Source organism: Pundamilia nyererei, unplaced genomic scaffold (assembly GCF_000239375.1).
Source record: "Pundamilia nyererei isolate P.nyererei 1_Seehausen unplaced genomic scaffold, PunNye1.0 scaffold00155, whole genome shotgun sequence".
Lineage (NCBI taxonomy): Eukaryota > Metazoa > Chordata > Actinopteri > Cichliformes > Cichlidae > Pundamilia > Pundamilia nyererei.
Window position 1 is genome coordinate 76,933 of NW_005187556.1, and position 13,109 is coordinate 90,041.

Below are 13,109 nucleotides of genomic sequence, written 5' to 3' on the forward strand. Positions count from 1 at the left end.
ACACACACACACACACACACATAGCATTCCTACAGCCAAGACTCACATGACCAAATACACACGCGATACACTTGACAGCCATTTTACAAGAAACCAAAGGAAATGCAGGCAGCAAACAGACACACACATTTTCTGTTAGATAGTTTGTCATAACACATCTAGCAAACACACACACACACACACTTACACTTCATAATGACAGTTGAAAGCTTTAACCCTCCTCCCCCTCTCACAAACCAGCTCACACACACAAAAAGCCATGACACACATAAATAAACCACAAATTAGTATCTAAAACTGCAGCTCTCTCTCACACACACACACACACACACACACACACAAGCTGCCACAAGACATCAAACCAATGCGTTCTTGCAAGAGGTTGTTCACACAGATTATGTGCATGTTGCCAAAACACACACAGACAAATACACATCATTTCCTTCCTCCTGTATACGCACACACACATTTTTGAAAGCCACAACAATGCAACATTTAGACACACATCTAAAACTGACGCTTACACACATCTTTCAGTAGATGCACACACATGCATGACTTCCGGTCTTACACACACACACACATACACAGTTGGACTACGACCTCTCACACACACATGCAGTAAGACCTAAAACTGAAGCATTTCATTCTCGTGCACAACCTTCTGTATCTGCTATGCAGCACACAGAAAAGACACGCAATCACAGTGATGCAGGAACACAAAGATGCAAAGAGGAAGAGAGGATTTCCTGCCTTTACCTGATGCCGGTGTGTGTGTGTGTGTGTGTGAGTGAGTTCTGCCTTTTACGGCGACTGAGAAAATACTGGAGAGGCAGAGCGATGAGAGAGAGAGAGAAACAGGAGGGGAGGAGGAAGAGAAGAGGAGAGAAGGAGGGGGTGATATATATGTGCGAGTGTGTGTCAGAGGGAGGAAGGGAGGGAGATGACTCAGAAGGGAGATGGGGAGAGGAAGAGGAGGGTTAATTAAAAAGGAGGAGATGGACGGAGGGATGAGGATGGGGTGCAGAGGCTCTTTGCCTGACAGAGGAGGTAAAAATAGATGAAGGCAGCACCGGTTCTCGCGCTGCGTGTCTCCCTGCCTCTCTCTGGTGCTGCAGTGGGGTTCAGCTGATGTATATATGGTTACATAATTGAGCCTTCTCCACTATACTCACACGACATGATGCTCAGTGTGTGTAATGCTCATGTTGTAGGGAGATAAATATGACATAACAAGCAAAAATTGTGTGTTGCACTAAAAAGATATCGAGTGAAGTTGAACTATGGCCGTGCTGTACTTTCCTGTAATACTGATTTAACCTGTTTAACCAGGCGAGTCATTAAACACATCAACTGTTAGTTACAATGTTTGCCTGAAAACGGGAAAATCCTTGTGGGGACATGAGGAAGGACTAAAAAAGAAATTAAAGAAATTAAAGAACAGTAGCAACATACCGACTGGCAAAATGTTGCCCTCTGGTGGTGAAAATGTAAAGTTTTCAGAGCGTAATTACCAAAAATCTGCATTTAAGCATATATAACCTAAATTTATGATGATTCAGTGCTTGGATAAAACCCCGAGCCTTAAATTGAAGCTGTTTATAATGAGGGCTGTCAGTTCCAGCAGCTAATTTACTGATTGTTTGGGAGTCTGTAAAAAAGAAAATGAATTGCCTGGATTTCATATTTTGTGCATCCTATTCATTTTTACCCAGCAGATGTTTTTCTTTAGTAGATATCCATGTGTAGGGCAGAAGGCTAAAAGCATGTTTACTCTTTACAGAATGAGAGATGAAAGAAATGCTCTTGAGAAACTAACCAGCTTTGTTTCTTCTGTTTTGATTTTTAGTTTTGTCCCTTTAATGCACGTACACGCTAATTTATCCACTTTTTACCACACAGCGAAGGTGCTTTCCATATTAACTTGTAATCATGATTTAACTAAAACTTATATCTCTATATTTTCACTGGTGTTGTGTGATATTTCCTGATTTGTTTGTAACTTGGTTAAGTTATGGTGGTGTAACCAAAGACTCCAGTGATCTTTCACCAATAAAATTTTACTTTCACCAAATCAAATTCTGGCCTGCGGCACAAATCCACCGTCGTGTCCTGAAAATGCTTCTAAACTGATGAGTTTACAGGAACTGTGACTGCGTTCTGGACAGAGCTCACCATAACTTCATTGTTCTTCCTTTGTTCTGTGCAGAATCGTGTTGAGCTGTGTCCTTGCTGCTCTAAAAACAGACCGGTGACGCTGCTAATGCTGAGAGTGACACTGATACACATTGATAGGGCAAAAGGGTGAAGCCAGTGTGTGCTCAGTGTGTGTCACGGTTGTCTATTATGGTGTGTCTTTGCCTGCATGCAAGAGTATTATCGGGCAGGTGCATACATCCACCTGTGCGAACGTCTCTGGGTGCGCTTCTGTGTGTGTGCGAGAGTGTGAGATAATCTATAATTAAATTCCTGAGTTTAATGGGATTATCTTTGGGAGACAAGCGGCACATCGTCATTGGCATCAATCCCTGTGGTTAGCTATGGGTGAGCGACTAAGAGAAACATATATACAGAAGGAGAGAGAGAGAGAAATAAATGGGGGCAGATGAGGAAAAAACATGAGGGAGCAACAAAGAGGATTTTTTCCCCCAAAAAGCACTGATGAGATCAAAAAGCAATGAAATGCATGTGAAGTGAGAAAAACAGCGAGGCCATCCAGAGGGACGGAGTAATAGAGGAGCACCTCGCATTGTAATTATCTCATTTTCTGCTGCATTATCGCTGAAAGTCGACAAGCCTTTCCCTTGGCGAGGTCTCCCTTCACCTCCAGCACATCAGTGCTGACCAGGCCAACCAAACAAACAGATTTATCCCTATTAAAGACATAATACAGAGGACCAGCTTGCATATTCACTCATACTCATCTACATGGCTATTTTTACAAGCTTATGAACTGTCCACATCCAATTCCTAACTCATTATCGACCAGAGTCTGATCATTTCGACACAGCAGAACAGCTCTTCCCTGACCTCACGCTGTTTTCCACTGCGGTCAAGGGAAACAAATTAGATTGGATTGGTGTAAGAACTTGTATAGTATACTATAATATACTTAGTTATTTCTTGGATGACTTAAAACTTTTTTAAAGGCATTTTTAATGACCAGCAGGGGGCAACACCTCTAGTTGCAAAAAGAAATCTGTTTGCACAGAAGACTATTGGAAAAAAGTTTGGACTCTTTGCTCTATTACTGCAGTAAATAATCATTTTCTGCCTTAGCCACTCATTTCAGGTCATATTGAATAAAATATTATATCAGGGAGTTTTGTTTTGTAAATAAAGTATAGTTGTTAGCAAAGATAACGAAGGCAAAAACTATCAGCATGAGACTCCAAAACAGGATTTCATTAAGCGATGAGCGATTTCACAGTGTTACATCCATGTTGTCTATAGATTAAACAAGGAGGGCACGCATTCAGTGGCTAATACTAATCATATACAATGAAATTTAACATGTTTTGTTAAACAGATACAAAAAATGTAGCACGTTACAGGCTGAATTGCTCATTTTAAAGGTGCCTTAAATTTGAAATCTTTTCCTAATTTTTTCGTTGCTCAAATGGCAATGTCAGCAAGTGTGGAGTGAATGAATCCATGGAGATTTCTGAAGTAGCAGAGAACACCAGGACGCTCTCTGGTTGTGTTAAAGCATGTAAAATGGCCCTTGACAATGAGCATTGCAGTGACCCTAAAAAGAAAAACAAAAGTACCCTCAGTGTGTACTTTATCTCCCTCTGGTGATCACTGAGGAAAATCTGTCAGTCTATGTGTGGTTTTTACATTTTATCGAACTGGAGCCAGGTTATTAATGCAAATCTCTACTGCTAACCTAAAATATCAGTTTTAAATTCGATTACGTGGCTCTATGTTGTACCTTTTAATGCTAAGATGACCTCTGATTGTGCATCCAGGGACTGTTTTAGATTATCTTTTAAATCATTTTCTTCTCAACCAAAAATGGGTGAAACCACTTCTCTGTTGTCCTGGTTTTGTTTGATCACGATAAAATTGTTTTACTTTCTATTTTAGACACATGTATTTTAAAAAATCTGTGACAAAAAACACAATGAATAATAACAGAAAGAAGAGACATAATTTAACCACAAATCTCGAAGAAAGAAAGAAAATGTTTAAAGACCGTAGAAACTAAGCTCTGAAAATTGAAAACTGAGCAGAGGATTAGAAATAAGCTTGTGCTCTAGCTCAGGTGGTGAATATAAGAACCTATTTACACCTGGTTGTTGCAGGGAGACAAAGTGACGACAAAGACAAAGTGACGTCACATCCGCAGGCACTAGCTGCACTGTTTTGGCCATGCTGACCTCCCAGGTTTCCTACCATTTTAGCAAGTGCCCCTGCTGCCACAGCCAAATTAAAGACACAAGTTTATGATCGTGTTGGCATTTACTGCAATGTTAATGAAAGAGATGTTGCAACAGTTTGAAACGATGAAACTTTAAAAATCTTTACTCCTATAAATGTTTCCAAGCTGTGACGATGTCACTGCGCAAAGCCACCAATGTGGTGAGCATGATTCCCTCATAGGCTTGGACAGGTGAAGGCCTGACTGGGTGTTTGATCATGTTAAGCAAATTTTCCTATTTTTCTGAGAAAAATATAAAATTAAAAAATATAAAATTAGCATTTCTTACAGATGCAAAATTTCTCAGTGATGTAAATGTCATAACCGGCACGAGCAGACCTTTGAGTGCCAGCCTGTTTTTTGTGATTGCACAAGAATTTACATTACACCTGCACTGTAATGTAACTATAATGTAATACAGTGTTATTTTAATACGATTTTTTTTTTTAAAATAATGAATACATTACCTATTACCTGTGGCCGTGTTGTTTTAAATCAATTACAGAATAAAAGACTAATAAAAGAAAGACTGAAAGATTAATAAAGATTGTATTTTACAGTGATTGGTTTAAGTACAGGAACGTGGTGATTTTTAAGCCATAAAAATTCTCACATACCTTCCACACAAAGCTTGATTTTGTTAAAATTAAAACCGGAAATAAAAACTAAATAAATAATGAATAAAAACTCATGTACCATAACTTTTAATTTATATATTTTTGTGATGTTAACTAAATTAAAGCGAGTTAGAATTAACAAACGTTTTTATACATGAAGAGTAATAAAAACAGAGGAACTTGAATATAACATGGGTCATAGTTCCGCCTTCCGCCTCGGGTGAGGAGGGGTAGTTTACAGGAAGCACCTGAACGTAGCACCGCATTATAGCAAGTCCAGCGGCTGTGGCTTGAAAAGGTAGGCGCTGTAAGTGACGTTAACGATTTATCGGTGGTAAATACTGAAATATCCACAAAAATCACCGGGAGGTGTTGGGCTCATCTTTCCGGAGTTAAAACTGGCTGTTAGTGAGCTGACAGCTCACTCTCCTATACGGTAGTTGTCAAAACAAATGATTTCCTTGAGCTAACTTTAAGCTAGCTTCGCTGTTAAATCTCTGCCCAAAGTTACCGGTACGTTGTTTTTTTGTTTTTATATTTTTGGGAGGTAAACTACAACGTTTAACCCTCTTATTTATAAAGTTTACACACGCGTCTTTTAAGTTTGTTTTTTGTCATTATCTTTATGTTAAAATACTTTTAAGCAGGTTATTTTGCTGTGGGTGGGGGTCTGGGCGGATGTAACTTTAGGTTAGCTTAGCCTCAGTTAGCGAGCTTCGAAGAAGTAAAACTTTTAATGATAAACTTTTAGCAGATTATTTCCGTGAAAAACTGTCAGCAGGTAGCGACGTTAGGCCTTAAAACATAAAGAAATCTGTACTCAGTTACTGTACAAGTAGCAGGCCTGCGATTAAAATCTTACAGTAAGTAAGTGGCACAGCTTCACATGCGGAAGTGAGTGAAAAGCAGCAACACTTGAATGGATTTTTAACCATTTACAGCTGAAAAAGTTGCCATAAATAAGTTGAAGTTGTCGGTGTTTGCTCAGGGTTCTGTTGACTTTTCTATTTGACGAGTCGGTGTTATTAAACTGCTGTTGGTAGTACCTCATACAAAATCTATCTTAAATTTGACAACGAAAGTTGAAAGTGTCTTATATAAAACTTATAAACACTATGCTATCCTTGAAGTTACCATTTTAAAATTTTTGGGATATTTTAGCTTTTAAAGGCGATTCGATTAGGTTCAAAATTTTTTATATAGCATTAAATCACACAGTTGCCTCAAGGCGCTTTATATTGTAAGGTAAAGCCCCTACAATAATACAGAGAATACAGAGAAAATCCCAACAATCAGATGACCCCCTATGAGCAACCCTTTGGCCACATAGGGAAGGAAAAAACTCTGCATCTGCTGCAGCCGGGTGAGGGAACGGGATGGAAAGATATGTAGGATATAAAGCTATACTAGTATCTTGTTTTTTAGCATAAATAAACCATTATCTACATGGTTTCTTGCTCACGTTCATTTGAGTTGGTGAACTCCAGTTGTTAGTATTGTTATGGGATGCGTTGACTAATTATCTGAACAAATGATAAAATTTATCAATGTCAGGTGCTGTTGTCTGTCTGTTGTTTCCATAGACCGTATAGAAAAGACAGATACAACCAGCATCATTAATTTTGCATTCTGCTTAGATTTTTAAAGCCACAAAGTTGTTGTTTTGGCTCCTGCTGTTATTTTTAATGTAATTTTATTTTTAGAGTCAGAAGTGACTTTAAGTGGGGGAGTGCCAAATTATATAATAGATGTATAATTCTCTGTATCCCACTGTATTTCTATTAGCACGTTCCAGATTCCTGAGTACTACTGTGAAGTGCCAATTATGATACATTTCTCATCCTCTCCTCCTTCTTCTACACCCTCCACTAACGCTCTCTCCTCTCTTATCTCCATCTCATCCTCTTCACCTAAAGCCTGATCTCCTGGACTCAAGTCAGGGCTCTAGCATAGGAATGTGTATGTCGACAGGCATATTTATATGATTCATGTCAGCAGATCACACATCCAACATCCACATCTCTGGGCAGCTGACAATGAGCCGCCGATAACAACTACCGGATATAGGCTAATATTATGTCAGCTAATGGCTTGAGTGTGTATAAATAACACTTTTCCTCTGATAAACAACTTGATTATGTTCTTAAATGGTATGAGAGGCTATTTGCTTAGTGTTAGAGTCTGACAACTGATCCATTTCAAAGAAGCTTTCAGTAATACCAGGTAACACTGGCAAACGCAGGAGTGCTTACCGGCAGAAAGGTTAATCTCACCTCAGTATAGCTGTCATTGGTCAGAAGTGAGATTCACTGACTCATCGACTCATATCGGACTACTTTCACAAAGCTTTACAACCTCCTCCTGAGTAAATAGATGTGGACGCTTTACAGCCGGCATTTTAAAAGCTGTAGTAAACAGCGGGTTGATGGCCTACACTCACTACAAATGAGCGCCATCCAGAACCTTTGTGATAAATCAGGGGTAAAAATTTTAAATATCCCAAAATATTTAACACAAGTCCATTGCTTTATTTCTGATGTATTGATTTGATTTTGATTTTTGATTTTATTGATTAGCATTCAAATTCAAATCTCAGCTAATGTTGATATTATTCAAATACCAAATAGTATGAAAACAAAATATTTTTACTCACAAACAGTAGTAGAAATGTGTCGGCCAGCCACAAGCATTATTACAGTACAGATAGATAAAAGACATAGCTGTCGTGACATCCTACTCTAGTAAAAGTCCCGTCCCAAGCTTGCGTTTACCATCTTGGTGTGTTGAAACACTGCATTACAGGTGATGGGTGGATCTAAGTGTTAAATTGCAGTTATTAGCAAATGACTTATGATTGACAAGATGTTAGCTAATGAATTTTGGCTAATTTTTGGAGTTGGCCTCAAGTGTAATTGAAGTTTTCTTCAGACATAAAAAATGTTATTTTTCTATAAAAACATTTTCTGTTTTCCCATAAAAGCAAAGTAAACTGACAAGAATACAGCAGTTCAGTCTAACAGCAAGTCTTTTAAACTAACATATTTCAACAATAAGTATTTCGCTAGTCTTGAATAAGGACATCAATTCGGGCAACCAAAGCAACCAAGAAAACTGAGCTATTGAAAGTTGTAGCAGTAGTTGCATCTTAAGGCAAACTGACGTCCAAAGTAGTTTAGTATTTAGACGTTTTGAGAATGTCCTTCAACATATATAGAATACTAAATATTAATTGTACATTATCTTTCACTGGTCTTTGTAGTCCCACTTGTGATCAAACTGAACTCTGCTAAATGGTAAATGGACTCGTTCTTATATAGCGCTTTTCTACTCTGAGCACTCAAAGAGCTTTACAACAAATTCATTCGGCCAGTCACACCAATTCACACAAGCACCTTTTCTAAGCTGTTAGTGCCTATCTAAGATTCATGCACATTCACACTCCAATGGATGCGTCGGTTAGTATCTTGCCCAAGGATATTTGGCATGTAGACTAGGGGGAAGCCAGTAATCAAACCACCAATCTTCTGATCAGTAGATGACCTGCTCTACCGCCTGAGCTACAGCCCACCCCTAAGCTAAAATGCTTAGGGTTTTAGAAATGAGCCCTGTAATGAAAATTATCTGGATGCAACTGGGGCAGAAAGGGGCATTGAAAAGACTCAGCTAGCGCTAATTTCCCAAAACTATGTTTTGCTGACAAATGAATTCTGCAGACATAACTGGTGTCTTCATGCCTGCAAATGACTGGCCACCTTGTTTCTGACTCATCAGAGTTCAGCTGAATTCTGGCACTGCAAATTTACCCAAACAAAGAGCCAGTGATGAAGTGGCAGGCCATAGCCCTCTAACCATTGTCCTTCTTAATGAAGCCGCAGAGTGGGTATGAGAGCTGCTCGGCATCAGAGAGGTCACAGGTTCTCTAGTCATTGTGTAGTAAACATCGCGCCACAGACCAGGCAGTGTTTCCATCAGCCAGTCTCATACTGACTCCGCATTTTCATATCACCTGATGCAAACAGGCAGGGAAAAAAGGGCATAAAAACCATTTAATAATTCTTAAACCTGCAACTGAGCAGGTGTTTGGAAAAGTAATTTAATCTACATTTTGATCACCCATAAGCATCTATACATAGTAAATTAGTTAATGCTTCGCCCTCTTACTTGACACAACACAGTGGCAAGTTGAGCATAGTATCAAAACATAACTACATAGAAAATCTTGCATGTTAATATGACCCTTAAAGCTGTCCAGAAATGCATGTAGGTTTTGTCCAGGGGAGTTATAAGAAAACAGACCAAAGAGCCAGTGTAACAATGCCTACTGACATTACTGTGTGAGATTTTGCTGGTGATATATCCCTTTAAACTGGTGCTCAAAGTTAAAAAACAATTCTCAAACAAAATTTTGGCATGAGATTTGGACACTTGATTGATTTGAGTGATGTTTTTAACAACACCTAAATGTGTTTTTTAGCCCTGAAGATAAGGTGAAAAAATAATACAGATGAAACGACACAAAATATAGCCCGTTGTCTACTTTGAGGGCCTGCAACTTGGAAAACACTCACAGTATGAAGCTAAAATTTATACATGACTTCATTTGATATACTAAAGTTGTGTGGAAATTACATGTAGATAAAAATCATTTGATTAAGAGGGTGGTTGGAGAAGTCGTTTTCTCACATTTATTTGCTTCTGTATAAAATCAACCTGTTACAGAGCAGCTGCGTCTGCTTGCACTAAAACTTAATTAAAAGTAACTGGAAATTGTGTCATAAGCATCGACTGTAATGACTGAAATCTTTTGTCTCATATTGTCAAGGCTTGTTTGTATACAGTTATGTTGCCATGGTTACCCTTCTGCACATGAAGCATTGGTGGGAGGTGCAGAAACAAGAGCAGGGCATCACCTCGCTTATGGAAAGCCCCTGAAATGTAGCAGTTGCACCGGATGCTCAGTTTGATAATGACTGAAGTACAACTACAGCCTATTAATACTTTCATTCTCAGTGATTCAAGTAGATTAAACCTTAGATTATTCTCATAGATCCTTTTAGACTTGGTACAGATTGTCTCAAAAAGTTGCTTTTGTCTTAAAGGCAACACTCATCGAGTGATTTCCATTATGTATAACATATATAATTACTTTCATTATGGACAAACACCTGATTAAGGTCTGTCAGGGGCTTATTTTGTCATTCCAGCAGTCTTCCAGAGACCCCACTTCCCTGTCTCACCTCTGTTGTACACTTAGTTACTGATATGTCCTTTTTTCTTAACCAGCATATGCTCACTATGCTACTATGCTAACTTTTGTGGATTTAAATGTGGTGTTTTTATCATGAAATTAAAACAAGGTGTTTTCATAAGGTGTTGTAGGTGCATTATATCGGTGCACAGTTCAATTTTGTGGATAAAAATAAAATTTTGTGTGAAATAAAAATGATATGGTGATTTTTATAAGGTTCTGTAAGGTGCAAAAATGCGATAAATGAGCCATATCAGCCCATTGGTAGGTGGTTACTAGACAACATGATGACGTTTAAATATATGACATACATAGGAACACCTCAGGGATCTAAGGTGTACCTGTGTGCCAGGTTTGGCAGCTAGCTCCTTGTGGTTTTAGGATCAGTTCAGGGATAAAGAAACAAACACACAGATGGAGATTGTGTTTGTTTTAATAAGAAGGTTTTCTACTTTTCTCCTCCTCAGATGCAAACTATAAAGTGTGTGGTGGTGGGTGACGGTGCAGTGGGAAAGACATGCCTGCTCATCTCATACACGACGAACAAGTTTCCCTCTGAATACGTTCCTACGGTGAGTAGTCTTAAATAACACGATTAACTTTTTCACTTCCCCAAAGTAATAATACTTGAAATGACAGAGAGCTGACGCACAGCAGCAGCACGGGCCACTTTATTCCTTGTAACACCCAGTGTGCAGGTCTTTCCTGTGGAGTGATACTGATAGATGGATAAATGCTGTACGTAGGTTACATAAACAGGTTTCTGAAAAAAGTATCGTCAGTATCGACGCCACTGTATTTACAGCATGCACATACCTTTCCAGTTCAGTGAGAGAGTGTCACTCATATTTCAGCTTCACTTTTATTTTTAAAAGATGGGAATGAGTACCAAAACTTGGTAGTAGTACACTGTAATAAAACTCTGGAGTCTTTTAAGAACTGAAAGTACCAAGTTGGGTCGTTTATGACTCTTATATTTTATACTGAAATATTTCTTTAATGGCTTTTGATGGGCTTGGATCAGTTCTATAGAAAATGCGTTAACACACATCACCTTCAAAGAAGATTACATTTCATTTATATGTACATAAACGTATTGCATGTACTGCGGTACGAGTGTATCATTTTAATAAAAAAACAGGATGAACTTTACTCTGATCAATAACAAGTTTGAATCAAGTCATTGTAGTCAGGCTGTTTGTTCGTCCTTTATTTTCGTTATGCTGTGTAAAACGATATATAAGCAAACGTCTTGCTTGTAACTGTAACATTTCAAATATTTTGTGCAGATAAATTCAAAATGAAGCGTGCTGCAGCAGTAACTCTCACTTCTCTAGGTCTGTTAATAGTGTTCCACAGCAAAACATCATGTAGTGGTTGAGAAGTTGTAGAAGAAGTGCATTGGCAAATTAGTGATGTGAAACTTTCTTGATGTGACGCACATATAAATGTCTTTTTTTTTTATATATATAAAATCAACAGACTTCAGTAGTCATTTCAAAGCTTTCTTTGTGTAAATATGTCTGAATGTAGAAGCAGAAAATTACAGGTCATCCAGGAATTGAATTGTTTGAGACAAGCCTGTAGTTTACTCATTTCTGAATTTCCTAATCTAATTGTGTATCATTGTCAAAGAAATCAAAATATGTGCAGTGTTTCTGTGACATAGAAAACATGTATAATGAGAAAAATATTGGTCCTAGCACAGAACCCTGTGGAACGCTACGACTAAAGTTTGGTCAACAAATGGTCATAAATGATACAAAAATATGTGAAATTTCATCAGATAAGTTAAAGACCCGTCCCCTTTAGTTTACCTAGACCAATCATACTTACCTGTACCAGTCTGGTAAGGAATTTCCCAGAGGAACCCACCCGAGGGATTAATAAAGTTCTATCTCTAACTTAAGACTGACTACTGTAAATTTCTTCATCCGATGATGAACATGTGCACACATCCATGTCCCCTTAAATTTTCTGTGCTCACACAAGCTTTGCCCTCAGTTATTATATAACAGTGCATCAACTATGCACGTGCCATTCAAGCAGAGGTGAGGTGGATTCAAGGAACAATAAAACACACCTTTTCAGACACTCAAACTGAAACAAACCTCCTTTTTCCATTTGGTCTCACTGTGTTCATTTATAGTAGGCAAAGTTTGTATGAGACGTGATGTTTGGTCTCCACATATATCCAGTGTTTTCTAATAACATTTCTAGTGTTATTATAACTCTTTCGGTCAGCAGCACCTTGAAATTACATCACATATATTTTTCTCAAATATCTTAAACCATTGGTCGGCTCTTTAGTCCTTCTAGTGCGGCTCCGCGTGGTTTGGGAAAATAAATTAGAAGTATTTTGCTAAAGTGTATTTTATTTATGTTAGTTTTTTTTTTTTTAACTTGTATTTCTAAATTGGAAGTTTATTGTGATATTGAAATATAAAAATGAAATTATATTTTATTATTTTTTCATCGCTCAAAATAAGCGTCACACTCACAGAAGCCGGTGTACCCGCCGAAACGCCATGGATTTATCGAGACTTTCAACCCCAGGCAGGCCAATTATGGATCTTCGGATCCACATTATGTCAGCAGCTCCACCGTGAACTATGTTAAAAACAAACACCGCTCACGCCTCACAGACGACAGCTTACAGTCCTGCGTAAAGATGAAAGTGACTTCGTACAGCCCCGATTTGCAGACGCTGTGCGCAAAAGTTCAGGAGCAGAAGTCCCGTTGTAAACATATCACGGCAGACCGACGATGTTTGCATGAACACGCTTTTCAGCATCTCTTTATTGACCACTTTTCTCACACG

At 38.3% G+C, this 13,109-nt stretch overlaps 1 protein-coding gene across 3 annotated transcripts in view; it reads left to right on the forward strand.

Moving 5' to 3' along the window:
• Positions 1 to 5,252: 5,252 nt before the first annotated feature.
• LOC102201274 (cell division control protein 42 homolog) overlaps positions 5,253 to 13,109 on the forward strand; it is an 18,048-nt gene continuing 10,191 nt past the window's right edge. The window contains exons 1-2 of one of the 3 annotated variants that reach the window (XM_005745171.1): positions 5,253 to 5,347; positions 10,756 to 10,860. In XM_005745171.1, the coding sequence (XP_005745228.1) occupies positions 10,756 to 10,860 (105 nt within the window). In that variant the 5' untranslated portion in view covers positions 5,253 to 5,347. The other 2 variants (XM_005745170.1, XM_005745172.1) reach the window with 2 other exon arrangements.